We start from the raw sequence: 24,253 nt of genomic DNA, 5'->3' as shown, positions 1-24,253 counted from the left end.
ACTTCAGAAGATCTACAGTATATCCTGCTCGATAAAATTGAATTTTGAGATCTGAATTCTACAATCTGAAAATTAGATAAAATTGAAGCATGAAATCTAAATTGAAAAATCCGAAAATTAAACATTGAAAGTATTAACTTCAGAAAGATATGTATCTGATAACTAACTGAATTGAAATATCCCACATATATTACACTTTCACCTTTTTAAAAAAATTATTTTTATTTGTATATTTGAAGAGACAAAAAAGTGTTTTGTATAGGAGAAAAAATAATTATACAATTGAGAAATAGAACTTAAATGTGTGCATATCTATGTGCGTGCATGTTTGCACATATATATCCATGTACGTGCGTCGAATAGAAGAAGAAGAAGAGCAACTATATACATTATATGCGAGAGCACGAGAGTACATTATATATGTGAAAAGTATAATATATGTGATCGATTCAATAAAAACTTTTTACTTAAAATTTTGTACACAAATCAAGCAGTACTTGATATATTAAAAGGTTAGAAGGTATTTCAATTATCAAATATGCTGAATTCAAAAAGTTCGAATGAATTAATTTTCAGCGTTAAGATGGAACTTGAAACAATAGAAGTTTACTATTGAATCCCTCTTCACCTTCCCTTCCCCAGCAACAGTTTTCTGAGTAACAGCTTTCTACATCCACCGTTAAACCCTCGAAAGAGCGACCATTTATCAGTATTTTTGTAGCTGACCAAGGAAATGTATTATATATACAGACATATAGGGTTTACTGTTTATCCAGATTATAAGCTTCATGGAAGGTTACGTACATAGGCAGAAAATGAGGCCAGAAGCATTCGAGATATCAAAATTGACAAAGGCGGCGAAGTCAGGAGATATGTGCAGCGAAAAACCATATGCAGCCATGGTTTTCCTTTCCTTTCAGCGACTACCTTTGTGACATTCACTTGGCAAATGAACCTTTTTAAGCCAAAATGGCATCAATGACCGTACTTATGGGCAAAAACCAAGTAGAATGTTAATGTATCATCTCCTCTCTATTGTGTCAGCTGCATCTAGAAATACTACGCGAAAAGCATTCACCAAGAGCTTCTCGCCCAATCACCTTAAGGGAAGAATCCAAAGGCTGCAAGTCAAGAACTTCGTACCATTGCTCATCCATCTTGCATCTAGTTAAGCTGTGGCAAAGAAACAAACCGTTTTAGCACTTTGTAGAAAGCAACGATACGCCAGAACCAGTCTGTTGGAAAATGAGAATCACACCATTTGCTACAGATTACCCTTAAGGAAATTCTGATGCTTTCTCCACACCCATAGACCTATATGGAGCGATACTGTGAGTTGCTTCCTCCAGAGGAGCCAATAAATCACTCTCGATGCAATCGTACCTGCAAATAGCCATATCTACCCTCAGATTTTGCCAAAAAAAATTTCAATAAAGTCCTAGTCCTTTCACTTAATTATTATAAATAAAACTAGTCCGATTTCATTTTCAGATGTTCCTCAGTTCAGTTTCAAGTCTAGTTAGTAAAACTCACAATTTCTTGCAGAGGCTATCGGTAACAGTGGAGAGAGCAATAATCTGCAGTCTTGTATTGAGGACGTCCCTTTCTTCCCAATCAGCAAAAGGCTGTTCCAAAACCATTGAAAGTTTTTCAATGTTAGCCTGAAGCTGCTGCTGCTGGTCCTCGAAAAGGTTCTGCTTTATTTCCCTTCCCTTCTGTGTCATTGCATTCTTGAATAGCTCATCACCAAACATGTAATATGCAAAAGGATAAGAATAGGAGAGAATCCTCCTTGATCTGAAAAGTCTATTGAATCCATCTGTCACCCAGCTAAAATCCCTTGATTCAAGGTTCTTGGCTTCCAAGATCACAATTTTTTGTTGTAACCTGTCCTGCAAGGTAGCTTCAAGCTTCAAAGAGTCTGTGTGGGCTTTGAACTGATTATAATAGTGAGAATAGCGCCAAAGTTGCTTTTTCGCACGCTCAGCATTCTCCAATTCGTCTTCTTTATATCGGCCACAAGTATGACCTTCAATGCTATTCCATGTGTGACTTATGCCAGTTGCTCCACCACAAAGCCAACTGTGAAAATAAGGACAAAATGGTAAATCATGTCATTTAATTTTGGCTAAAGATATCCTAGACAAAATATTAACAACATGCTGTAAAGAAACACAAAGAAGTTATCCCCCATGTACTGAAATATGAGGGAAGCAGTAAGATAGCAGAAAAGACATGCAGTTCTAGGACGCAGGCAAAAACCACTCTCTTATATACAAATGAAAATCAAAGACATGCTTTAGAGTTCCTCGCTCCTAAATATTGGTAATGAATGACTAAAGTGGTACAGAAAGCAGATGAGACAGAAGTAGCAAGGAGCATGCAGGCAATAAAGTTAACTTGTTAACAACACGTAATGCAGGAAACTTGAGACTACCAATGAACTCGTGGATAGCAGCTCCAAGCCCTTACTGTGCGTAAGTGCTAACTATGATCAGATTGCAAAGTACAGGTATACTAATACATGCATGTGCAAAATGAATAATGTCGTGACTGGACATATCAAACTGTATGAGCTGAGTCAGAATCTTAAACCAATGAAGAATAGGAAGACGCACCAAAATGGTTGTCCACACACACAACGTACTAGGTTGCATCCTCCATTCTTCTCCACTGGTTTATAACATTTGGGGCAATACTTTGTATTCACTTTAATCCAATTAACCGTCTCTGATTCATCCTGGCACTTTTTCGTCCAAAGCTTCCACATCAGACATGAACAAGGCGAGTGAGCTTCAGATGAGCAGCTGAAACAGAACTGTACACCACAAGCACATTGAACCTCACAATATTCATCGCACTCAACACGAATTGCATTTCCACAATGAGGAACGCTAGGGCACCATTTTACTTTCTTATTATCCTCAATATATGACTCTAAAAGAAACCGACCAAACTTTTCTGCAACATGAGGATCTCTTCCACTAACTAGATTTCTAACATTTTCTTCATCACAAATTGCATAGCACTCGTGGGCCATGCATGTAATCCGTCTACTCTGACCCTCATTTATCTTCACAATAAAATGCTCTGTCCAACCTTAACAAGAGAAAAGAACAGAAAATGCTTACATTCTGCAATGACAACACAGAAGCAGCACTTAAATAGACACATCTACTAAACAATTAACTGGAGCATCTAACTCAAGCTATTTTGCTATTGAAATAAACTTCACTCTACTTAACCTTTTAAATTTGCTGTTTTTACAAGATCTGGTTACAAAGTTTAACATTTGGTGAAAGAGATTTCAAAAAAAATCAAGTGAAAATCAGATGCTTGATTTGCATTAACATGCACCGATAACTCTATTTTTACAGTGCCTGAGAAGTTCAACATGACAAACATCATCAGCAAACTAGTTATTTAACAAATAACCATATTGTTCAATAGTTTCTCATCAACAAGCTTAAAAATTAATTTAAAACTCAAGTTTGTTTGACCTCATTTCTAACTTCACAGAATAACAGGTCTGAGGATGAGTGACTGGAACTACTCCTTATAGTTCTCATATGTGTTAATTCATCGAGGTATCTCAAATCAATTGAAGTTCTAAATCTGTTATGATTTGGAATATCATAACAGCTGCACAGTTTCTGAGGTTCAATTTTCAGCCACCAGTCCAGACGTTAACTAGAAAACACAGAATTTATATTTCATTTTAACAAATTGTTCCAAGGACCAAGAAATTGATTACATGTTTTTAATCTTCATATAGAAAGCATGCATATGCACGATCCTGGCATCACGAGAAAAGTAATATAAAAAGAAAGAAAGCCATTAAGCAAGAGACTCACAGTTGTTGCAAAAACAATGGCCACAATCCATTATCGTGGACTCATTAGCATGGACATCCTCGAAGCAGATTTGACAGGTTACTTCGTCTGAAGACTGAGAGGAGTTAAGATCCTCGCTACTCCTGACTGATAAACCTGCTGCTGAATATAACCATTCTTTACCTCTGTCTGCAAACACATTAAAAACTCTGTCAACGTCCCAACGGTAATAAATCAGTAAGGTCCGCGCATGGTGCTCCTTTAAGGACAGCAAATCCATTACTCTTTGCAAGTCTTCTTTCTGTATAAATCAACATAAGCAACAACTCAAAACTTTATTCTAATTTAGAGTTACTCAAATCAACCAAGCAGACATCTAATGAGTCTGTCTAACCTGTGCAGCCAGAAGAGACTCTTTTCTTATCACCTGCATGAGCAAAAGGCAAGCAACATAATCATGCCAATGTTCCTCTTCTCTTTATAAAAAGTACAATAACGACCTAGATAACATACACAAATCAGTGAATGCTAGCTGCATGTAGAAAAGCCGGCAACTTTAAACTCCTGTTTGTTTAGCAGGTTTAAGTTCAGGAATCAGGAGTACGAATATTAGTATCAGAGGTCAAATTCAATCCTTTCCCAATTAAGCTCTCAATCAAGCTAACAAGCACAACCCCTCTTCTAACCCAGAATACATGACTAACCAGAAGAGTAGAAATTCACATTCTTGGGTGCTATATATTTCATCCTCAGTTGATGTGCAATCTATTAGAATTTCAGTAACCGACAGTACCGCTTCCACACGCTGATTTACTAAAAACTTATGTTCAGTAAAGACATAGAAAACTCGAGATGATCATAAGCGATAACAAATCATCTTAAATAAAATTCTTAGTGTCTTAATCTCCAAAACCCAAGCCTTCAGCCCCAGCCTCTTTTCACTCAAACAAAACAGATAAAGATACATAATAGGATAAAGTAGAGGACTTGTAGGACCCCAGGACTAGCATAAATAAATAAATTTATAAAAGATTAAAGACTCAATTCTTGATCATCAACCAAGGAAACAATAAGAGAAAATATAATTTATACCATACAGGAGGGACCTTTGCTGCAACAATAAAAGTCGGTCTCGAGTTCTGGGTCTTGGAGCCCATCAACAGAGTCTTCTCCGTCATCATCACAAACTCGATCATAGTACTCATCGTCACTGCTTCCATTGTAATAATCCCCCATTGCACTCAATTTTATTTGGGCTTACAGTCTTATTATACGTGGAACGATCATCCGGCAACTGAATTCCTCCCCACAATGTACAGTGTGGAAATTAACAAATAATTAGAAAACCCAACTGGGAAAATAGTAACAAGGTGAAAAACAGATGATGATTTTGTGAGGTGCTTATTCTAATTAAAGGTTTTGATCGGTTAGTCATAATCTTCTTGTTTAACGAGGGCGTGAGGGGGATGGGTTTTATCACATTTATTGTTAAGAAAAGTAACTTTGAATAATGTTATCTCATTTGTGGAAAGCATTCCATTCAGGCTTAGGAGTCTTTTGGTGAAAAGAAAAATCTCTTGGGTGTCTATTTCCTTGAGATTAGCCATTTTTTTGCCCTTTATTTTACCTAGTAGTAATATTTTCGAGGGTCATGTTTGAAGATTGGGCCCTTGATGTAGATGGATAACGAAAAGTTCTAATCAAGTTAGGAAACAGCGTGTTGGATGTACCTAGTTCGAGTTCATTTAGAATTAATTTTTCATTTGTCAGGGAAGAAGAAAATAAAGATAATAGATAATAGGTATTTGTTATCTTTAATGGAAGAGTATATATATGGGAAAGAATTTGGGAAGACAACAAGGAAGGGCATTTTGGTGTTTCTCTCTAGCTTTCAGTAGTCATTTTGTCTCAATCTTTTCGTGCATGCCATTGGGCGTTAAGCAAGAGACTATTTTGGGCTAAACCTTTTACAAACAGATCCGGGGCTGGACTATTTTGGGCTAAACCTTTTATAAACGGATCCGGAGCTGGAACGGTTGTCAGAGTAACTGTTCCGGAGAATGTAACACCATTTATACACGGTGTAATATTATCCGAACAAGGTGTAACAATAGAACAACAACGAGTAACACTAAAACAACATTTTTGTAGATCCCATACGTTGTGAAATCGAGTTACAAGGAATGATCAGAACCGCACAAATTTTTTTTGGTCTAATCATAACCATGAACCTTCCGGAACAGTTGTCTATGACAACCGTTCCATCCCCTCCTCCTTTGCAAACACCTTTGCTCAGGAGCCAGGAGAGGAGGCAACTGCTGTCATTAACAAAAGATACACTGATCGATGTACCTTGGGCATGTATTTTTACGAAACCAGCAACAATGGAGCACAGAAAAATGCGTCCGCGCAAATCTGTCCTCGACAACATGAACAAATCCTCTGTTTTGAGATTCTAGACTACTGTAAAGTCCTTGCTGCCAATTTTGATGTTAGTCAGATTCATTTGTATAGTGGTATGGTTATAGGTTCCTTTTCCATCCATTTTGCTGTACTTGTTTAAGGGTTCTGTGACTTCTGTCCCTGAACCTATGTACTCCATTTTGCTTATCAATGAGAAGAATGAGCTTACCCACCAAAAAAGAAAAACTCTGTTTTACCCCTGTATTCCTCCCCCACTTTCTTTTCCACCCTGCTCTCCAGTCTTCTCTCTCCTGCTCTATTGTAACCACCCAAATCTGAATTATTCTACATCTCGTAATGGTGATGTGCCTAGTGTTGCAGTGTTGGCTGTGGTGGTAGGGATGGCGGAGTGATGCCAGTGACAGTGAGAGTGGCGATGGTTTGGTGAGTTTGAATCGTTGATGGGGGTCTCGTATATAAAAGTAGCTGAGAATAGCACCACCTGTAATCAGAACGACAGAAAACTTTATGCAAGGGAAAACATATTTGCTCAATCAAAGATACAGTTCAGCATCTTCATAGGAGATTCTTCAAGGGTCTGCCTCAAATTGGCGATTGTAAATTTAGCGGATGCATTGATTGCGTCAAAAATAAATTCTGAATAGTGACAATTGCAGAAATAAGGGCGTCACCTCAGTTCCCTACATATACAGCGACTGATTTACAGAAATGTTACACATCCCAGCTTTCAACCTTATCTTCATTTGTCCAGGATATCAGGATCCCTGATGTCCATTTCAACCGCAAAAATGAAATACCAAACCTGCAAGACCGCATGGTGGAAATACCAATTAGAGTGAAAAAAAAAAAAAAAACGTCATCAGCAACATTTTAATGACGAAAAAACATATTCAAATCACCAATAGGTGGGGCTCAGACATTCATAGAGCAGTTTACAGTTGTTCAGCAACAAAACCAAGTCCACAAGTCCAATCTACCACCAGTAAGAACATGGGACCAGCAAGCCAAAAACTGAATCCATCTGCAGAACTCAATTCTAAACTAGGACCGGTAACCCTTGCCATCCATAGTTCTACTTCTTTCCACAGGGGTTCAATTCCCTTTCCTTGCCAAGTTTATTTTAGGTTACTGCAAGCTAGAACTAAAGAAAATGATCACATTGCACTCGTTTATGGCACAAAGGTTCTCAGCATGTTCAATGAAATCATCAATCGATAAGAGCAATACTTTGTACCAGCAAAACTTACTGATGACCAAACCAGCACAAGACACATCAAATAATTGTTTTAATTTTCTAGAAGCTTAACATGTTGAAGTATTCATTAGCTGTTCTGGTAGAAACCTTTGATATTCACTGTGTAGAAGTGATCCCACAAACTTTTATATTACATTTCATTCTCTCCGAAATTAAAAAGTGCAAAAATATCTCATATGTCTGGTAGACTTAAACAAATCTATTGATATGTTTTCACGATTTATGATACTCCACTAGGCAAAGGGATCGATATATGTCATATGCCTTGCACTAATCATGGATAAATGTTTCCACATTGAGGTAAATACGAATGGTGGAAATCCGAAGGGTTACAAATTACAATACCCATTGTAGTGCTCTAGAAATAACATGCATCAGAGAGCAGGCATCCAATATTTTTTCCATGATCCAGAAGATAATATGACACACTTTTGCTTTTCGTCTAGGACTACCAATAACAGAATGCCAGCCTTATTATTGCTTGAAGGCCAACAAATTGCAGTACAGGTCAAAGAACTTATCAATCAAAACGGAGGAACTGAGCTTGATGTATTAAAGAAATTCAGTAATTCCCAACATAATGGCGCCCTAGCCCTTCATTTCACAGTGCATAACACAATGCCCTTAATGATTCATTCTCACCCTGCAAGGCATCCAACGTAGCGGTCTTAGTGTCAAGTAATCTTTTTAAATGCAAGGACTTTGTGTGTAGCATATACTGTCAACAAAAAAAATGTCAGTTCAATACCCTTCAGTATTATAAGGAGGCGTGCTACTTGCTTTGCCCACACTAAAAGTCTTAGCAGTCACTTAGAAATTACTTAAATCCTTTTCCTTCACTGAACAACTAATAATAAGAAGCTTGCATGTGTTTTCCAAGTGCACATGTACACAAGACAAGAGAAATTAGGTAGAGCTTTCCGCAAAACCTTGTATACAAAGTCTAACCTCAACGCTTGGAGTATTGTGGAGCTTTTCGGGCCTTCTTGAGACCAACTTTCTTCCTTTCAACCACTCTCGCATCCCTTGTCAGCAATCCTTCTTGCCTCAGAGGTGTTCTATGACTCTCACTGACTTTCAGTAGAGCACGAGCAATGCCAAGAGATATTGCCTGAGCCTGCCCTGATAAACCACCACCTTGTGCTTTGACAAACACATCATAACTGCTCTCATATCCTAAAGTAGACAAAGGGGTTTTCACATACTGAAGCCACAGTGGATTTCCTTGAAGATATTCCTAAATGCCATGAAATTTCTACAACAATCAGACCATTTAACATATAAGGCAGCTGCAGGTCCAACATTAGTGTTGCACACTGTGTAAAGAAGCAAAATCCCATCTCAAGAATAAAAATGAAACTTAAGATGAAGGATAAAGTAAGCTTAATTCGGTTCTAGACTTCAAGCACAAAAAGTAATCAGCAAGTTTACACCTTTACGGTATGAGCATTCAAATTTCTTCCATATTCAGTACACAATTAACTTGACAAAATTAAGGATAGCTAGAATTAATACAGGCCAACTAACGAAGTTGCTAAAACAACACCATCACTGCAAAAAATATGAAGAATAAAAATCCCATCTTGAAAGAGGAGGAAAACAGCCCAAAAGTAGGAGAATTCAAGTACCTTAGCGTCACGGTAGTTGATGATGATTTTGCCGGAGCCCTCTTGGAGGACAACCCGGGCAATGGCACTCTTCCGGCGGCCGGTGCCGATGATGGTCTGGGCTGCAAAACCTCCGGGAAGTCTGGATTTGACTAGCTGCTTGAGGTCGGCAGTCTCCAAATCAACCGGCGACGGGACAGCAGCAGCGGAGGCGGCAATGACGGGAGTAGAAGTCTTAGATAAGGAAAGGGACTTAGCAGAAGTGAAGGAGAGAGCGGAGGCATGGGGTTTTTGGGAAATTTGGGTAGAGAAGGAGAGAGAAGCCAAGGATGAGGCCAGAGAAGATAAGGAAGTCGCCATGGCTTTCTGCTCTTCGTTGTTCGTGTAGGAGAGGGCACTCCACTTGTAGTATAGTAATAGTACTATAGTCTTTGGGGATAATGTACTTGAATTGACTGAAGCGCCCTCCATTCTTTTATCCCCCGGCCAAGGAACCCATAATTGCTTTCATTCGTAAATAAAAGCATGAGAAAATAGTCTAATTACTCAAAATATCGTTGAGAAAAAGAAAAGTCGACGTTTATGGGTCTGACAGTGTCGCTGCAAATCAATGGCTGCCGGACCGTGTCAAAAAAAGGCAATTTTTTTTTTTTTTTAACTCTGACACAGCCCGACAGCGGAAAAAATATATATATATTAGAAAAAAGTTGCTGGCTATCGGGCCTACAGTCCAATTTTTAAAATAAAAAAATTTTCCAAGCAGAATGTACATTACTATGGGTTATGATGCTGGCAGCTTGGTTTAAAAGACATCCATTTATTATGTCTCATTATTTCCAAACTTAGGTTGTTTTTATTCAATTAAATTTGGAAATGCAAATATGAAAAAAAAGGAAACAAGTACTATTCAGGCATTATTGTACCAATACTAACAAAGACAAAAAAAAAAAAAATCCTACCAAAAATACAATATATACTTGTATATTGAAAATTAGTTATTATTAAGGAAACAAATAAATATATCATTAATGACTTATAAATCAAACAAGAAAAGGTCCACCAATATAGCCAAAATGGACATAACTTTCTATAATAAAAAATTAAGAAAAAAATGATCTTATGTAGGATGGCAACAAAAAAAAAAGTTTATGTGAATATTGAGTTATGATTTACGTGTAGAAGATTACCCTTCTTTAAGCAAGCGCAGTTTTACGAAGGAGAATGATTAAGGTGGAAAAAAGCCTTTTTTGATGATGTGATAAAACTTAAGGAACCAATATGATTTTGGACAAAATTTGGCAAAAATCCTTCCGAGTAGTAATATCCACAGTAGATGCATGCTGAAAATTGGTTATTAAAGAAGTAAACAAATGCGCATCAATGAATTATAAAACAAACAAGAAAAGGTCCACCTAGGGAAAGCTAAATGGACCTAACCTTCCATAAAGAAAAAAAAAATTAAGAAAAAATCGATTTTTTGTAGAATAAAAACAAAAAATAATTTGTTTGATTATCAAGTGATGGAAACAAAAATATGTATATGTCGATTCGATTTAAGACGGAGACCTCTCCCACGTTTGAAGCTAAGAAAAGAAAGGAAGAAAATAAATAGCAAGAATGTAATATTATTTGTTAATTTGACATCAAGAATGTTCTCTCGCCTCATTTGTAGCTTTCAACGACTGCTGAACTGATGGCAGTCTCTAATGTATTCCCGGATCAAGAAACAAGTGCTGGGACTGACGCCACCATTTTCTCCATTCTTCTCATTTGGAGCAATTAAAATTTTGGTATTTTGTAAATGAAATGGTTGGGCGATGGTCCGGACAAATTATGTGAAGTAGCTTTTGTCTTAACCTATATTGCATAATAGGCCAAATAACTTTTTGCAGAAGTAACAGAGAAAGAAGTGCAAGTGTGTAACCAATGAGAAGTGCATCAATGGAACTTAATTAGATTTTGTTGCATACCATGAGTCTAAGTGCAAGGCCAGAAATGACCGAGTTACCGATGGAGACAGCGGCGAGTTCAATCTCCCCAACAAAACCAACAAAAGTTAATGTGATAGCGTTCAATGAGTACTGACAAATGGCTCCCAGAGAAATGGGACTAGCTATCATCCATAACTTCTTAGACTCTATACCGAACCTTTTACCGATGCCCACATTTTTCTGGAGTTCTCCTTCACCAGGGTGACCATCAAGAAGTAGCTCCCCCCAGTTCCCCATGACTCAAGCAGGCAGAGTTGGATTTCCACTGACGTTATTATTGCTTTCTTATGATTTCAGCAAGGATTATCTATCAGCTGTCATGGAAGCAAGTTGGCTATGGCTGTGGGTTGATTCAACACAAGAACCTAACTGGCCCCTTCGTTAAGAGAAATTTGTAAGAGTTTGTAGCTTAGCTTTATATGTGCAAGCAACATTGCAAATGGAGATATTTGAAGTTTGAGGTATTCTTATAATTTTGTGTTGTCCTCCATTGCATACTTGGTCGATGAGAGTTTTTGAATGGCAGCTGGCTCGTCGATTCAATCCTTTTCACAACCTAGCTATGTCTGGCGTATTTGCTCTCATCAATTCATCGTTTTCCTTACCCCTGGCTCTTCCTTGTCCAGAGAAATGGAGATTGATGCCAGCACAGGTTGGCTCGATTGGCAAGAATGATCACTTCCTCGTAAAAAATTGTGTATTCAAATTCCGTTATCAATGTCAAATTGCACTGACGAATGATGTGTAAAAAGTAAGACTGTGTTTGTATTGATAGACAATGTGTAAGAAATAAGACTGTGTTGGTAGACAATAGGTAAGGAGTGAGAATCCATTTAAACTACCTATCAGAGGTATGTCCTAATTCGTGATAGTAATCGGAGCTGAATTCATCCAAATATTTTTATTAAAAAAAAAAAAGGGGTGAGAGAGAGAGATTGATGAATGCCACATGACATTTTTAGCTCATCATTAATTGCCTTCTGTGTTTTGAAACTCAAATTAAAGTGACCTGTTTGATCGATCGAACCGCAAACCAATCATGATTTCGGTCTGGTACATACTTTGGGTTGATTAAACTTGAGAACTAATGAGAATCTGTGAATCTGAATGAACAGCTGAACTGGCAATTTTTTATTTTTATCTATTAAACTGAAAAAAAAAATGAATAGGTTCTTATTCTCCAAAGGTTAGTCATTAAGTGCCACATCCATTCACTTTCTTCTCATTTTTTGTCTCTTATTAAGTTTGAATCTCTACTTTCTAGTTTCATGATTTCATCCAAGCTCCATTTAAAAAAAAAAAAAACAAAGTTGCAATCTTTAAGCCCCAAATACATGGTTTAAATTCACAATGTCTAATTCCTAAAGACATGAATTTTGTTTAATTTCAGAATATTATAATATTCTTGGGTAGGATTTAAGATTATATTTTAGTAAATACAATTGAGATGAAATTTATTTATTTGAACTTATAATTTTTTTAAAAAAATTTGTGATAGTCCAAGTTCTTTAAAAATATCAAACTTTTTATCAGATAAAATCCTAAATTAGTCAATTGAATATCTTATCCTGTGCATATGTATTTATATAATTTATTTTTAAAAAAAAATTCATTGAATCGAAGTTGAACTAAGATCGATTGAACTGCGATCCAAACACCTTGCTGGTTTAATTAACGGTTTTGGTTTCAAAACATTGATTGCCTCCTCTTCTTTTCAGTTTCTGTTAAAATTGAAGGGGGGGGGGGGGGGTACTTCCATTTGGTAACTTTTTCAAATTCCAGTAGAAATTGGAGCTGACAAGGAAAGTTGAAACCCGACCAGCCATTCCTTTTCCACCACACCACATGGTATTCCCCATTCCACCACCACCCCAACCCCGACCCAACAAACTTCCCTGGAGTCTTTTTGCTGTTAAAAACAAGGAAAAGGTGGGTATTACTCCTGATTTTTTTTTTTTTAAAGAAAAAAATCTACAAAGATGCATCAATTCCATTTGACAGGGTTCTATTTTCTCTACTTTTGGGTCCTTTAGATCCATGCTTGAGATTCTCAAACCAAAAAAAAAAAAAAATCTTTCACAGCAATAAGCATGTTAGATATCCAATAGATTCCTCATGATTAATGAAAATCCTTAAATCCACTGTGACCGCATTCTAAGCTGGTCCAAAAGAGATTTATCTCCCGACAGGGCTAAAACCTTGCCATTCACATCATCCATAACAAAGGCATGGCATTGTATAAAGGATAAAATCATGAGGAAGTCCTTGAAACAACTGTTAATGACATAGTAATCACCATTGCAAATCACCTAGCATGAAGCTGAGAAAGTGTTGGTGCATGGCAAGAAGATACCATATGCACCTCATCTGAACCAAGAAGCAGGCTTGCCGTACCAGTCACAGAAAGCAACGTCAAGGATGGAAAGTTCACAAAAGGTCACAGATCGTATGCTAGTTTGATAATCACATCTGATCGATGGAAAATCATAAATTGGATTTGCTGGAATGGGCTCAAATTACTTAACAACGGTAGTCCAATGATAACACTAATCTTGTAAGGGTTCAAATACTGATAATCGAAAGTTAACTGACGGATATAATGTCAGCAAGTGACTATTCTTCAAAAGGCATAAATCCATCAGTGAATGGCTAAGAATACATTAAGGGTCCAGGTAAATAATTTGAGCTTGTACTGAAGCTCTCCGGAATCGGAGCAACTCCTTCATCAGTTCTTTAAGCAACTCCCATCCTCCATCGGTTGAACCCGGCTTAACAGTCATTTTCTCGAGAACAGGTGAATTTGCAAGCAGAAATTTGATAAAATTCAGTTCTTGTCTGAGACCAGAGATGCCAGCAATTTTAACAAATCGCAGTTGATTAAATGGACAATTTTCATAATCTTCTTCCACAATATTTGCAGAAATTCTCATGGCACTCTGCTCCTCAGGCCGAGCCTGGTTAAAGTTCATCAAATCAATAGAAAGTAAATTCCCAAGTAGCAATGTCCAAATGAGTTCTTTAAAAAAAGCACTAGGCAAGTGGTAAGAATCATGAGGTAGCAAGATAACATTAAAATTTGACAGAACAATGTATTACATGACAAATTTTGAAGTACCAAACTCATGAAGCAGGATGTACTCACCAACATCTCAAGCTCCTGTAGATTAGGTGAACTTCTAAGAAGGCAAAGAGCAGCCAAACTCTCCTCTACGTCATTGAAATTTATCCTTAGGGAAAGAAAGCTGAGCTCAATACAAGGTGTAGGCAGTCTTCCAGGAACTTTACCAGCTGTCAAATACTAAAGACAAGTAGAAGATAATGGAAGGCAATCAGATTCAGACATGAATCAAGGATTAGGTATTTCAAAATTATTCAATCAGTTATACAACTTCTTTCTTCTATGCACTCAGTAAGACCATGAACAGGTAAAGAAGTAAGTAGAGGATGTTAAGATGCAACTGTTAACCAATTCACTTAATTGACTAAACTATCAAATAACAACTAAATCTGCTCAAAGCAATTCTTTGAACATTAACTATTGTATAAGATCTTACATCTATCTTGTAGTGATAGCAAAAACCACATACCTTCAAGAAATAACTCTGCACCTCAAGCCTTTGTATTCGAGGCAGGTGAGCAAAAAACTTAATCAAATTTCCAGCACTGCCAAAAGTAAGATTACGATCAAATCCTGTGTTTGTATACAATCCAATGGACACTACAGCTAGCTGGAAAGTATCCTGGAAGCTCACGTTTTCAAATACACCTCCAATGTCAAAGAAAAGAAGATTCGGCGCATGAATATTAAGATTCGTGAAACCATCAAAATTCATGAGTGTAAGTCTCTCAAGCAAAGGGCAACTAGATATTAGATGCTCAAATGCATCTTGGTCCATTGTAATGTGCTGAAGATCTATGCTCTTTAAATTTTTAAACCCATCAAACGTAGCTGGGGGTCTTAAAAGACAATTAAAGAGCTCCAAGTGAATCAAGTCTTGGCAAAAGTATGTAGATGATGGGAGCTTGTATCTATGGCCTTTCCATATCTCAAGAACAAATTCCTTTAAGGCGCCTCTTGATAAAAACAGGATCCATCTATCAATATCGCTGACACCTTGAAGATCACGGTGAGAGAGCTTAAATTTTTGTATCGGCCCAGAATGGAGTAAAAGGACATGGTCAACAATGTTAACAAGCTTATTCTTAATTAGGGTCTGATCTTGTGATGAAACCAAGACAGATTGGTTATCAAATATGAGGTGTGGAAGTGTATCCCATTTGTATCTCCACTTGCTTGACAAGACACTAGTTCTTACAGCATCCCTCAGTGACATATGGGACAAAATCTTGTCTATGATATGTCCTGGTAAGTTGCTAATCTTATCCACCTCCATTTCCAATTTGCAAAGGAACTTGGGTGGTTCCCGTTGCTTCTGCATGTCAAAGACACAAAGAAACTTGGTCAAATGATCATTGGAGAAAATAATTACCTAGTTTGCATCAAGCACGGTTAGATGTACAACTTCAGATTAATAAGGCACACCTATCTAAAAGTAACTGAGCATAGAGCAAAGGAAGGGGGAGGATGGAAGGAGTGGTACTAATGACATTCCTTGAATTCCACAATTCCCCTCAATTCAAGTACCAACAACAGCATGGGCAACCTTAAGCACTTACTTGTCAACATTTATTGGTGAACACCAGTCATTCTGACTGCAGTGCAAGTTGCTCTGCTATTTTCTTTTTTCAACTGATTAATCTAGATATAGAAGGTTCAACAAATTTAACTTTTCTTTAGATTTTATAATTCGGTAGAGCTCCTCCAATAGTAAAATATAAGACAAGAAAATATATTTTTTCATCAAAACAGTGCTCATATTTCCCCTAAATTCCAGAAGATCGATACAATTCTGCTGTGGATGTAACTATAATCTATAAAACTAAATGCACTTCTGGAGCTATGCTTGAAGCTTGGTTGACAAGAGAACAAAACTACAGCTTCAACATGTACTTGAACTTTTATGGAGATAAGGACAAAAGGAGAGGGAAATGATATCATTCAAAAGAGTGATAGGTTACAACTCCAAAGTCTGTAGCATAAAGCTGAAAGCTTGAGCACACAAGAAACATACACCATATGCACATAATTACTCTTAGAAGCTGTCTTACCATGCTACTCATCTATGGCAACAAAAACGATTGATGGCTGCACCTCAACGGCTGCAAAACAAGCAAAATGTCACCAACTGCTAGCTTTTGATTTGCACATGTAATCAATCGAGAATATCAGTTTTATGCAATTCTTTGCAATCAATCACTGTTGTGTGCAAGAAATACGTCCAATCATACAAAATTTCACAATGAAAAGTCACTGGAGGTAGACAGCGAAGAAGAAAACTTTTATGTTTTACAGAATAGTATCCCATCCCTACAACTTCATGTTGATTGCTTCCAATTTCAATGCACCCTCCTCCCCTCCAAAATCTGAACCTTTTTTTTTGGCCAAGTTTTGTTTTTCAGCCTCCTATAACAATTCAATTTCAGAACCAACATAGGAAATGCAGAACCAATCTCTCATCCAAAGACTGACCAAGGCATAAATTCCTGAAAACAGTCATGCATCTTACACTTGCAAAATCATAAGCCTTTTAGCTCCAGAACACTATATTCAAAACATTTATAACACATGCACTATACATCAAATTCTTCCAACCAAAAAGAAGATTCTCTTCTCAAAAATCAAGTTTTGACACAAAGCAGACTTCATAAGCCTTATCAAACTCTAATACATGACTAAACAAGGAAAAGACATCGAATCACCCCAAAACAAAAATGTCGATATTATGAAAACCCAAATTGATCTCTTCCACACCCCAATCTCACCTACAGCTCAAAAACCTCAATCTATACCACAACAGCCTGAGACCCACATTAGCTCCCAGAAAAGCAGAACTTCTCTATCCTTAGCAAAAACAAGAACCAAGGAGCTAATTTAAGTTCCAATATAAGTTGGTTAAGCGTTCAATACCCAATCCCCGAGAGAATCAGCATTCCATCAATAGATTATGATTCCAAATTACAAAGTTTTTAAGTACAAATCCATCAACCTATTGTAATCGTTTCTCTTTTCTTTTGCCAAATTAGTCAGCAGCCTGAACGATACCAAAAATTTTCGCAAAGGGTATTTGACCGCAATCTAAAAGGGTCATTGGAAAATTGTTCAAAGCTGTAATCAGGGAAAATTAAATTACATATCAATTAACATGATGAGAAAAATGACAATTAAACAAAAAGGTGCATTCAGGAAAGAATAAGAATTAAAAAAAAAAAAAGAAAAAGTACGAATTGGATAGAGATATTATAAAAAAAAAACCCAATTTATTATAACACCTAAAAGTAGTGAAATATGAAGAACAGGGCTTGGGAACTCACAGGATGATTCTTTTCAGGCTCAAATTGGCAGATAAGAAGCATATAAAACGGCTGTCAGGAGCATTTTTGCCGAGTGGGAAGCCTGAAGGGAAATTGAGAGACTTATTAAGAATTGAAGGAGGGGCACTCAAAATATTGGAAATTTGGTGCTCCGTCCATTAAAACTGGGGCCTACATGCCCTTTCCCCATATTCAATTACTTTAATGGGATAATTTTAGAAACTTCCCTGAGATTTCTAACAATCATAGAAGCCTCTCCTTAAGTTTATTAAATTATACATACTGCCTTTACTTTTACTGTTTATATAACACCCATTCACTTTTATCTCATTTTTTATTTCTTATCAAGTTTACATTTCTATTTTCGATTTTTTTGACTTCCTTCGAACTCCAAACTTCCTTTTTTAAATTGTAATCTCTAAAACGTAAATTGAAATTTAAGTTCAAAATATTTAAATTCTCATAGACGTGAATTTTGTATAATTTCAAAATATTATGATATTTTTGGATTGGATTTAGACATAATTGTAATCGAGATGAAATTTATTTGTTTTAACTTATAATTTAAAAAATTTATTTTTAAAAAATCCAAGTTATTAAAAAATAGTAAACCTTTCATCATATAAAGTATTAAATTAATCCATTACATGTCTTATTTTGTACATATATATATATTTATATAAATAATTTTTTAAAAAATTCATTGAACCGAGGTTGAACCGGTCCGACCGATTAAACCTCAACCCTTTCACTTCACCGGTTCAATTAACGGTCCGGTTTTTAAAACATTACTTTTGGCCAATGATTGCATTATCTATTCCATTATTATTGTGTGCCTCTTCATCTCCTTTGAGTTTGACCATACAATCACATTATATATATATTTGAAAAAATCACACACACACACACAGTTTCAAGACATCTAGTGAATGACCTTTTTTTTTCTTTCATGCCAAACCAATTGACTTACTAATTGTGCAAATAACAAGCATATAAGGGAGAACATGTGTTAAAATGAAACGGTGAGTGAGGCGACAAACAGAACGAATCCAAATTATTATGAATGTAGTTGAGATTCGAGTATATGTGACCGGCTGAATATACACTTGTTTTTTTTTTTTTTTTACTTTTCTTCTCAGTTAGATGTCAACTTGGTTAATTACAGGTTGGATTCCCATTTCCAGCAAAAAGAAAAACGAAAGCTTACAAAGTTATGAGTTTTTTTCTTCTAACAAGAAAAGAGTTAAATTTAAGAATTAGAAGAAAGAAAGAGAATTAGAACCCAACATCTTCAAATCCTGAGATACGAGACTTTGACAATACATACTGGTTTTAGTTGCGTGAAAGATTACCATAATACATATTTCCTTGGTTGCTCGACACACGGAACATTGACCGCAGCAGATACAAAACTTCAATGGCTGTTCAACAACCACGAGACATAACCACAAATTCCACATGCACAGGAAGGTCCAAAATGTCGACTTTTAATTTTCCTTCTTCTGTCCTTTCCTTCGGGAATATAATTTATAAGCAATAGCTTATGCAATGTAAATTTCACATTTTACTAAATTAGTACTGGGGAAACAACTCATCGGATAGACAAAAGTATGTACGTAACTTTCAGTGTGTGTGTGTGTATATATATGTATGTATGTATGTATATATATCATGCATAAACGCAGAACATAAAAAGCTCTCTTTTACAGATACAAAATCAACTTAATGTGATCATTAAGGAATTAGGTCCTACATTGATGCTACAAATTTGCTGCACAAGTTCCAATTCCATCTGCTAGTAATTCCTCAAGATTTGATTTCTCGAAGAGGGATGTCACTATCAAGTTTGACACTTGAAAAGTTCCCCGAAGGCTCCAATGGCCTAACTTAATTTGGACAGCACACAATTGAGTTTTGAAATCCTCAAAATCAAACAGCTTAACCAGTTTTCTTTCCAATTCTGAACTCTCCACCGCCCAGTTTACCAAAATTTTCCTCATCTATATATGAACATATGCCATCAAAATTTGAAGCCCTCCAGTGATCTGTTTCTCTTACAGCTAAAGCTAATATTGTATGAAGGTCAGAAAGCATACCAACATCAATGGAAGGGCTCTGCGGTATTTTCTGTACAAGACTAAGCAGAAAAACAAACAAGCGGAAAACAGCGGCGAGTATAATTGACAGCGATGACAGGACTCATGAAGGCGTCAGAACTGTGGATACCGGCAATTGCTGTGAGTTCTCCGGCCATTCTGACGTTTGCCTTTGCATAGTGACTTGGAATATGAATGGACAGGTAATCAACTCAAGAGTCTCATTCCCCCGCCCCCCCCCCCCCCCCCTCCTCCTCTTCTCTTCTTCTACGTTTTAACTTCTAATAACTAACTATGATTAGTATTCATTGATGAAAAGGTATCCTCAGAAGATATAAACAAGCTGGTTGGTAAAAATCGGAAGCTGGATCTTCTTGTGATTGGTCTGCAAGAGGTGCCTCGGGAGAACATTGCCCAACTATTGAAGAATGTCTTAGCTGACACTCATATGTAAGAAATTCCTGGGATATTAATTATCTTCACGTCAATCTTTCTTAAATTCTTTAATTCTTAAGGGTTTGTTTTGCATTTTTTCTTTCGTATATATGTTTCCTCATGTTTATGCCTGAATTGTTGTCATTTGAGGTTCTTTAATTGTTCTTTTTTGATAGCAGTGGTAGATTGCTATTAGTAGTTTTCCGGGAGCAACCTGGACCATAATTTGATAGAGCCGGCCACACCATGATTGTGACCTAGCATAATTTGGAAAAAGTATGAAGCTTCCCACTTGAAGAAAAAGCAGATTCTAATATTCACACCTTTCCAACCACATAAAACCATATGCCTAATAATGATAAATTTTGTTGTTTTAGCTATACCAAGTTTTACTTGGGTTTTTAAATTTGTTATACATGCAAATAATTTGAAGTTTTTTAATATTCTAAATATGATTAAAGAGTAAAAAAAAACAAAAACTTTCTCTTTCGCTTTAACTTTGAGAGATATGTAGATTCTAATATTTGCTTCTCCAATTGATTGATTCCTGAAGCCTTCTGGGGGAAGCTATAATGCAATCACTGCAGCTGTTCGTATTTGGACCGAAACATTCTCAGCAGTTTGTAAGAGGTGCGTTGAACTTTGCCTCCAGTGAATTTCAAGATTAAATTTCAAAATCTCAACGGCTGCCTTATTTAGCATAACATAATCTTATATTAGAATCTTTTGCAATATTCATTGATTCGTAGGAATAAAGGTGGATAAGCAGCCTGTTGGTGGGCTTGGAGGGCTGATCGGGAGAAAGAAAGGAGCTGTTGCTATCAGAATTAAGTACAAGGGAATACAAATGCTCTTTGTTTCTTGCCATCTTGCAGGTAAGTAACATCAATCAATGGACCGGACTATTCTACTCATGGTGAAACTTCACTATTCTTCTCTAATTTCAACAAAGAAAGCGAAATAGTACAAAAGTACATAAATGCCTCCCTCCATGTAGTCTTAGCACAATGTATCACAGGCCTCTGGTCCAAATCCACGATGCAATTGTTGGTCTTGCTGTGGTTGTAAGGTTGGACATTTAGTGCCCATACTCACACCAAAAAGTCTGCAAAGTTCGCAACTCAAAAATGTTATCAGTTGGTCCTCAGCAAGAAACTTCTCTCAAACACTATGTGGCCAACTCCGCATCAATGTTTGGTTGAAATTGGGCTGTTGTGTTACATTCCTTACCTTTTTTTCCTTTGCCGCCAAGGGTTAACTCGAGCAGTCAGCTCCCCCTTGCTACCGTGCTCGGAGTGGAGTGGGGCTTCCTCTTCTGGGCCAGAGCGGGATTAGTCGGGTCAACGGTTCGGATATCCATTCCGTCAGAAAAAAAAAAAAAAAAGTTACATTCCTTGATTCGTCTTCGAATTTTTCATTGTAATGTCATACATTACAGTCCTGTAGACTTATAGCATTGGAATGAATTTAATATATATACACACTGTAACTATTGGATTCATGACATGTGTACAAAAGTTGAATTTCAATTCAAATTTTACATAATTATCATTTATCCAACGCTGGCAGTATATAAATTGTCGGTATAGGAAAGATTAATCTATATGTCATATACATTCTTAATTCAGAAAACCAGAGAAATTGATTTCTGAATATTTGAGCTACACTGGCAGTAAAACCATTTAAGTGTGTGTATATATATATATATATTAATATTATATACAGGCGCATATTCTTGATTATTTTAGTTTACAAAGATGGTGGAGCGTCTAAAAGCAAATTAATTTAGTATCTAAAATGCGTGCATTCATCATCACTAACCATTTGTGTATTGGATTTTGGCTACTTTAACAACACATGCAGCACATGTTGGCAATGTGGAAGAAAGAAACGACCAGTTCAGGCACATATCACGCTCCATCTTCTCCAAGGATTGGAACCCCAATGCCACACCCGCCCAACTCACCGTATGGTTGGGAGATTTCAACTATAGACTTGAAGGAATTAATACATTTCCGGCTAGAGATTTGATACACGAAAACCTTCATGAAGTAAGTGAAGAAGTCCTACAATATACAGTTTCTCTCTCTCATATATAGAGCTTGCTTTACCATCTGGCTTCAAGATTAATATCTGTTTCTGTGTCCGGTAAAGATTGTTTTTCTATTCCTAATCCTCATAAGAGAAAGAGAAACCGAGTGTCCAACTCCAATCCATTTAAGACAGGATGGAGCATTATCAACTTTGTGCAACTTTTTAGCAATCCAGCAAGGGACTTTAATTTTGTCCCTCAACACTTTATGGTAACGAAGTATTAAGCATAAATTTAAAGTTTGTCCTAAACTTTTGCAACCTGGACTGCAGCTGCTGACTAGCAAGGACCAACTTCTGCAAGAAGCTGAAAGAGGGCAAATTTTTAATGGATTTCGAGAAGGAACATTATCGTTTAAACCAACATACAAGTACAATATAGGAAGCAGCAATTACGACACTAGTTACAAGGTGCGTATATATTATACTCACTCCTCCTACGCTCCTAGTTAAAGTTAATCAATCATGAATTAACAAAGAGCTGCATTGACTAATAAGTTTGGCTGTGTCTTGGCGCATTGCAGGTTCGGGTTCCAGCATGGACAGATCGCATTTTGTTCAAGATTGGCGATCATGACCACATAAGGGCAACATTGCATTGCTATGATTCGATGGATACCATCAGCAGTTCTGATCATAAACCAGTGAAAGCCCATATCTGCTTAAGTGTGAACAGGCAGTCATCCCACCCAAGGATGGAGCAATGAGCTGCTCAATTACAAGATTTTCTATTCATTTTGTGCAGAATCTGACGTAATATACTGCACGATTACTTTGTACTAACTAATGCAAATGCAACTGTATATGCTCAGTTCATGAGCTTATGTAGTCCATTTTTTAGAACTTTTACAGTAATGCTGTAAACTAAGGGAACTCAGTTATTTATTTATTTTTTTTATCCAAAAGAGTTTGGATGGATTCAGTTTCAATCACCACCATAGATCAAAACATGCATTGCAATTATAGGTCATTTATAGGGATTCTTGTGGATCACCCACCAACACTGTTTCACATTGATAGTAAAATTCGAGCACATGATTTTTTGTGAGAAAGTAGCCCTTTTTTATCGGCTAAATCACCTTATGTTGAAGAAAATCAGTTAGTTGCTTCACTTGATTTCTTCTTCTTCTTCTGGCAAGAAATGTAGAAGTTCAAAGCACATCCATTGTTTGTAATTTATTGCTGCAATAACTTGTTGATGCTGGATTTTTCACAAATTTCTCTCAAAAAATTGCACTACCAGACACATAACTACTATATATTGGTAGTAATAGGATTCACTGCGACGAACTAAATCTGACATTTTCAAGCGCTGAGAAATAAAAGTTAAACATCAAGAACCATCGATCATGCGTCTTTTTCAAGTGGGGACCATGGACAGTAGTAGTATTAGCATGCTTTCAGTGTAAATATTAACAAAAGCTGTGCCAGTTGCCAGAAACAAACAGTACCAGGTTAGTGATTGCGCTGCTCAACTTAATGACTACTTTATATTCAAATAGTGCATTTGCATCTGCATCTGACTTCATGTTCGTGTCACTTAAAAGTTTCATGATAAAAGCATCCTAAATTTCTGGGCAACCTCAGCATCCTATACAGTGTATATGGAGCTATTCTTAGAAACTCGTAAGAAATGTGCTGGATAGGTGTTTTTTTTTTCCTTTTGATTAAACAGAAAACATGTCCACATTTGATAAAGTTCAAAATTAATTTTATCCTCTTTAATTAGAGAAGAAAGGCAGTGGCCTCAGTCGGAGAAAAAGTAAATATTGCGTGTATGAACTCCTTAAATTTAGGTCACATGACACTCCGTTTTGCACAATTCACTATAAAAATTAGTCATTAGTGATAATATTTCTCGGTGACGACAGCAAAGTTATCATAAAATGGACTCTTTTAGACATGACACAGCATATTCAATAGAAGCATAAACCATGCAGAATTAGCTAATTTAGTAAGTGATTACATGTGTAATCAAGTGTGACCTTAGATAGTTAGGGACCCGAATGAACCAAATTCAAAATTATTGCGATGGTAGCTGTTGTTCTTATGAGTAATAATTGTAAGTCCCTACAATCTTTCCCCATAA

General features: G+C 36.6%; 4 protein-coding genes across 13 annotated transcripts; 1 reads left to right on the top strand and 3 right to left on the bottom strand.

Moving 5' to 3' along the window:
• Positions 1–539: 539 nt before the first annotated feature.
• Positions 540–5,641, bottom strand: LOC113711088 (probable E3 ubiquitin-protein ligase ARI2). Of its 5 annotated transcripts, none has more exons than XM_027234234.2 (7): positions 4,926–5,641; positions 4,228–4,260; positions 3,855–4,134; positions 2,619–3,099; positions 1,534–2,082; positions 1,259–1,383; positions 540–1,173 (listed from the first exon to the last, which is right to left on the bottom strand). In XM_027234234.2, exons 1-6 carry the CDS (start codon positions 5,067–5,069, stop codon positions 1,278–1,280), a joined length of 1,593 nt encoding a protein of 530 aa, XP_027090035.1. In that variant the 5' UTR covers positions 5,070–5,641; the 3' UTR covers positions 540–1,173; positions 1,259–1,277. The 5 variants fall into 5 exon arrangements, with proteins under 5 accessions (XP_027090035.1, XP_027090036.1, XP_027090034.1 ...); XM_027234235.2 differs by having other exon boundaries at positions 1,276–1,383; positions 4,931–5,640; XM_027234233.2 differs by having other exon boundaries at positions 1,276–1,383; positions 4,926–5,639.
• A 1,140-nt stretch (positions 5,642–6,781) lies between these two features.
• On the bottom strand, positions 6,782–9,605 carry LOC113712811 (small ribosomal subunit protein uS9c). 5 transcript variants are annotated; one of them, XR_003453356.2, is made up of 4 exons: positions 9,141–9,605; positions 8,461–8,749; positions 8,155–8,230; positions 6,782–7,059 (listed from the first exon to the last, which is right to left on the bottom strand). XR_003453356.2 is itself a non-coding variant. In XM_072067371.1 (3 exons), the coding sequence occupies exons 1-2, from the start codon at positions 9,588–9,590 to the stop codon at positions 8,462–8,464; spliced, it is 738 nt and encodes a 245-aa protein (XP_071923472.1). In that variant the 5' UTR covers positions 9,591–9,605; the 3' UTR covers positions 6,782–7,059; positions 8,442–8,461. The 5 variants fall into 5 exon arrangements, 2 of the variants coding, with proteins under 2 accessions (XP_071923472.1, XP_027092203.1); XR_003453353.2 differs by lacking the exon at positions 8,155–8,230 and adding an exon at positions 7,157–7,392; XR_003453354.2 differs by lacking the exon at positions 8,155–8,230 and adding an exon at positions 7,157–7,385.
• A 4,021-nt stretch (positions 9,606–13,626) lies between these two features.
• Positions 13,627–17,702, bottom strand: LOC113712973 (F-box/FBD/LRR-repeat protein At1g13570-like). Of its 2 annotated transcripts, none has more exons than XM_027236656.2 (5): positions 17,543–17,702; positions 16,280–16,330; positions 14,698–15,543; positions 14,253–14,408; positions 13,627–14,064 (listed from the first exon to the last, which is right to left on the bottom strand). In XM_027236656.2, exons 2-5 carry the CDS (start codon positions 16,289–16,291, stop codon positions 13,771–13,773), a joined length of 1,308 nt encoding a protein of 435 aa, XP_027092457.1. In that variant the 5' UTR covers positions 16,292–16,330; positions 17,543–17,702; the 3' UTR covers positions 13,627–13,770. The 2 variants fall into 2 exon arrangements, with proteins under 2 accessions (XP_027092457.1, XP_071923859.1); XM_072067758.1 differs by lacking the exon at positions 17,543–17,702 and adding an exon at positions 17,501–17,519.
• A 1,575-nt stretch (positions 17,703–19,277) lies between these two features.
• LOC113711855 (type IV inositol polyphosphate 5-phosphatase 11-like) lies at positions 19,278–23,093 on the top strand. The gene is made up of 7 exons (XM_027235083.2): positions 19,278–19,841; positions 19,958–20,088; positions 20,627–20,703; positions 20,823–20,948; positions 21,937–22,124; positions 22,438–22,575; positions 22,689–23,093. Exons 1-7 carry the CDS (start codon positions 19,647–19,649, stop codon positions 22,869–22,871), a joined length of 1,038 nt encoding a protein of 345 aa, XP_027090884.1. The 5' UTR covers positions 19,278–19,646; the 3' UTR covers positions 22,872–23,093.
• Positions 23,094–24,253: the final 1,160 nt, after the last annotated feature.

The sequence above is a fragment of the Coffea arabica genome, chromosome 10e (assembly GCF_036785885.1).
Source record: "Coffea arabica cultivar ET-39 chromosome 10e, Coffea Arabica ET-39 HiFi, whole genome shotgun sequence".
Taxonomy (NCBI): Eukaryota; Viridiplantae; Streptophyta; class Magnoliopsida; order Gentianales; family Rubiaceae; genus Coffea; species Coffea arabica.
Note: the sequence above shows the minus strand (reverse complement) of the source record. Positions and strands in the feature narration are given on the sequence as shown.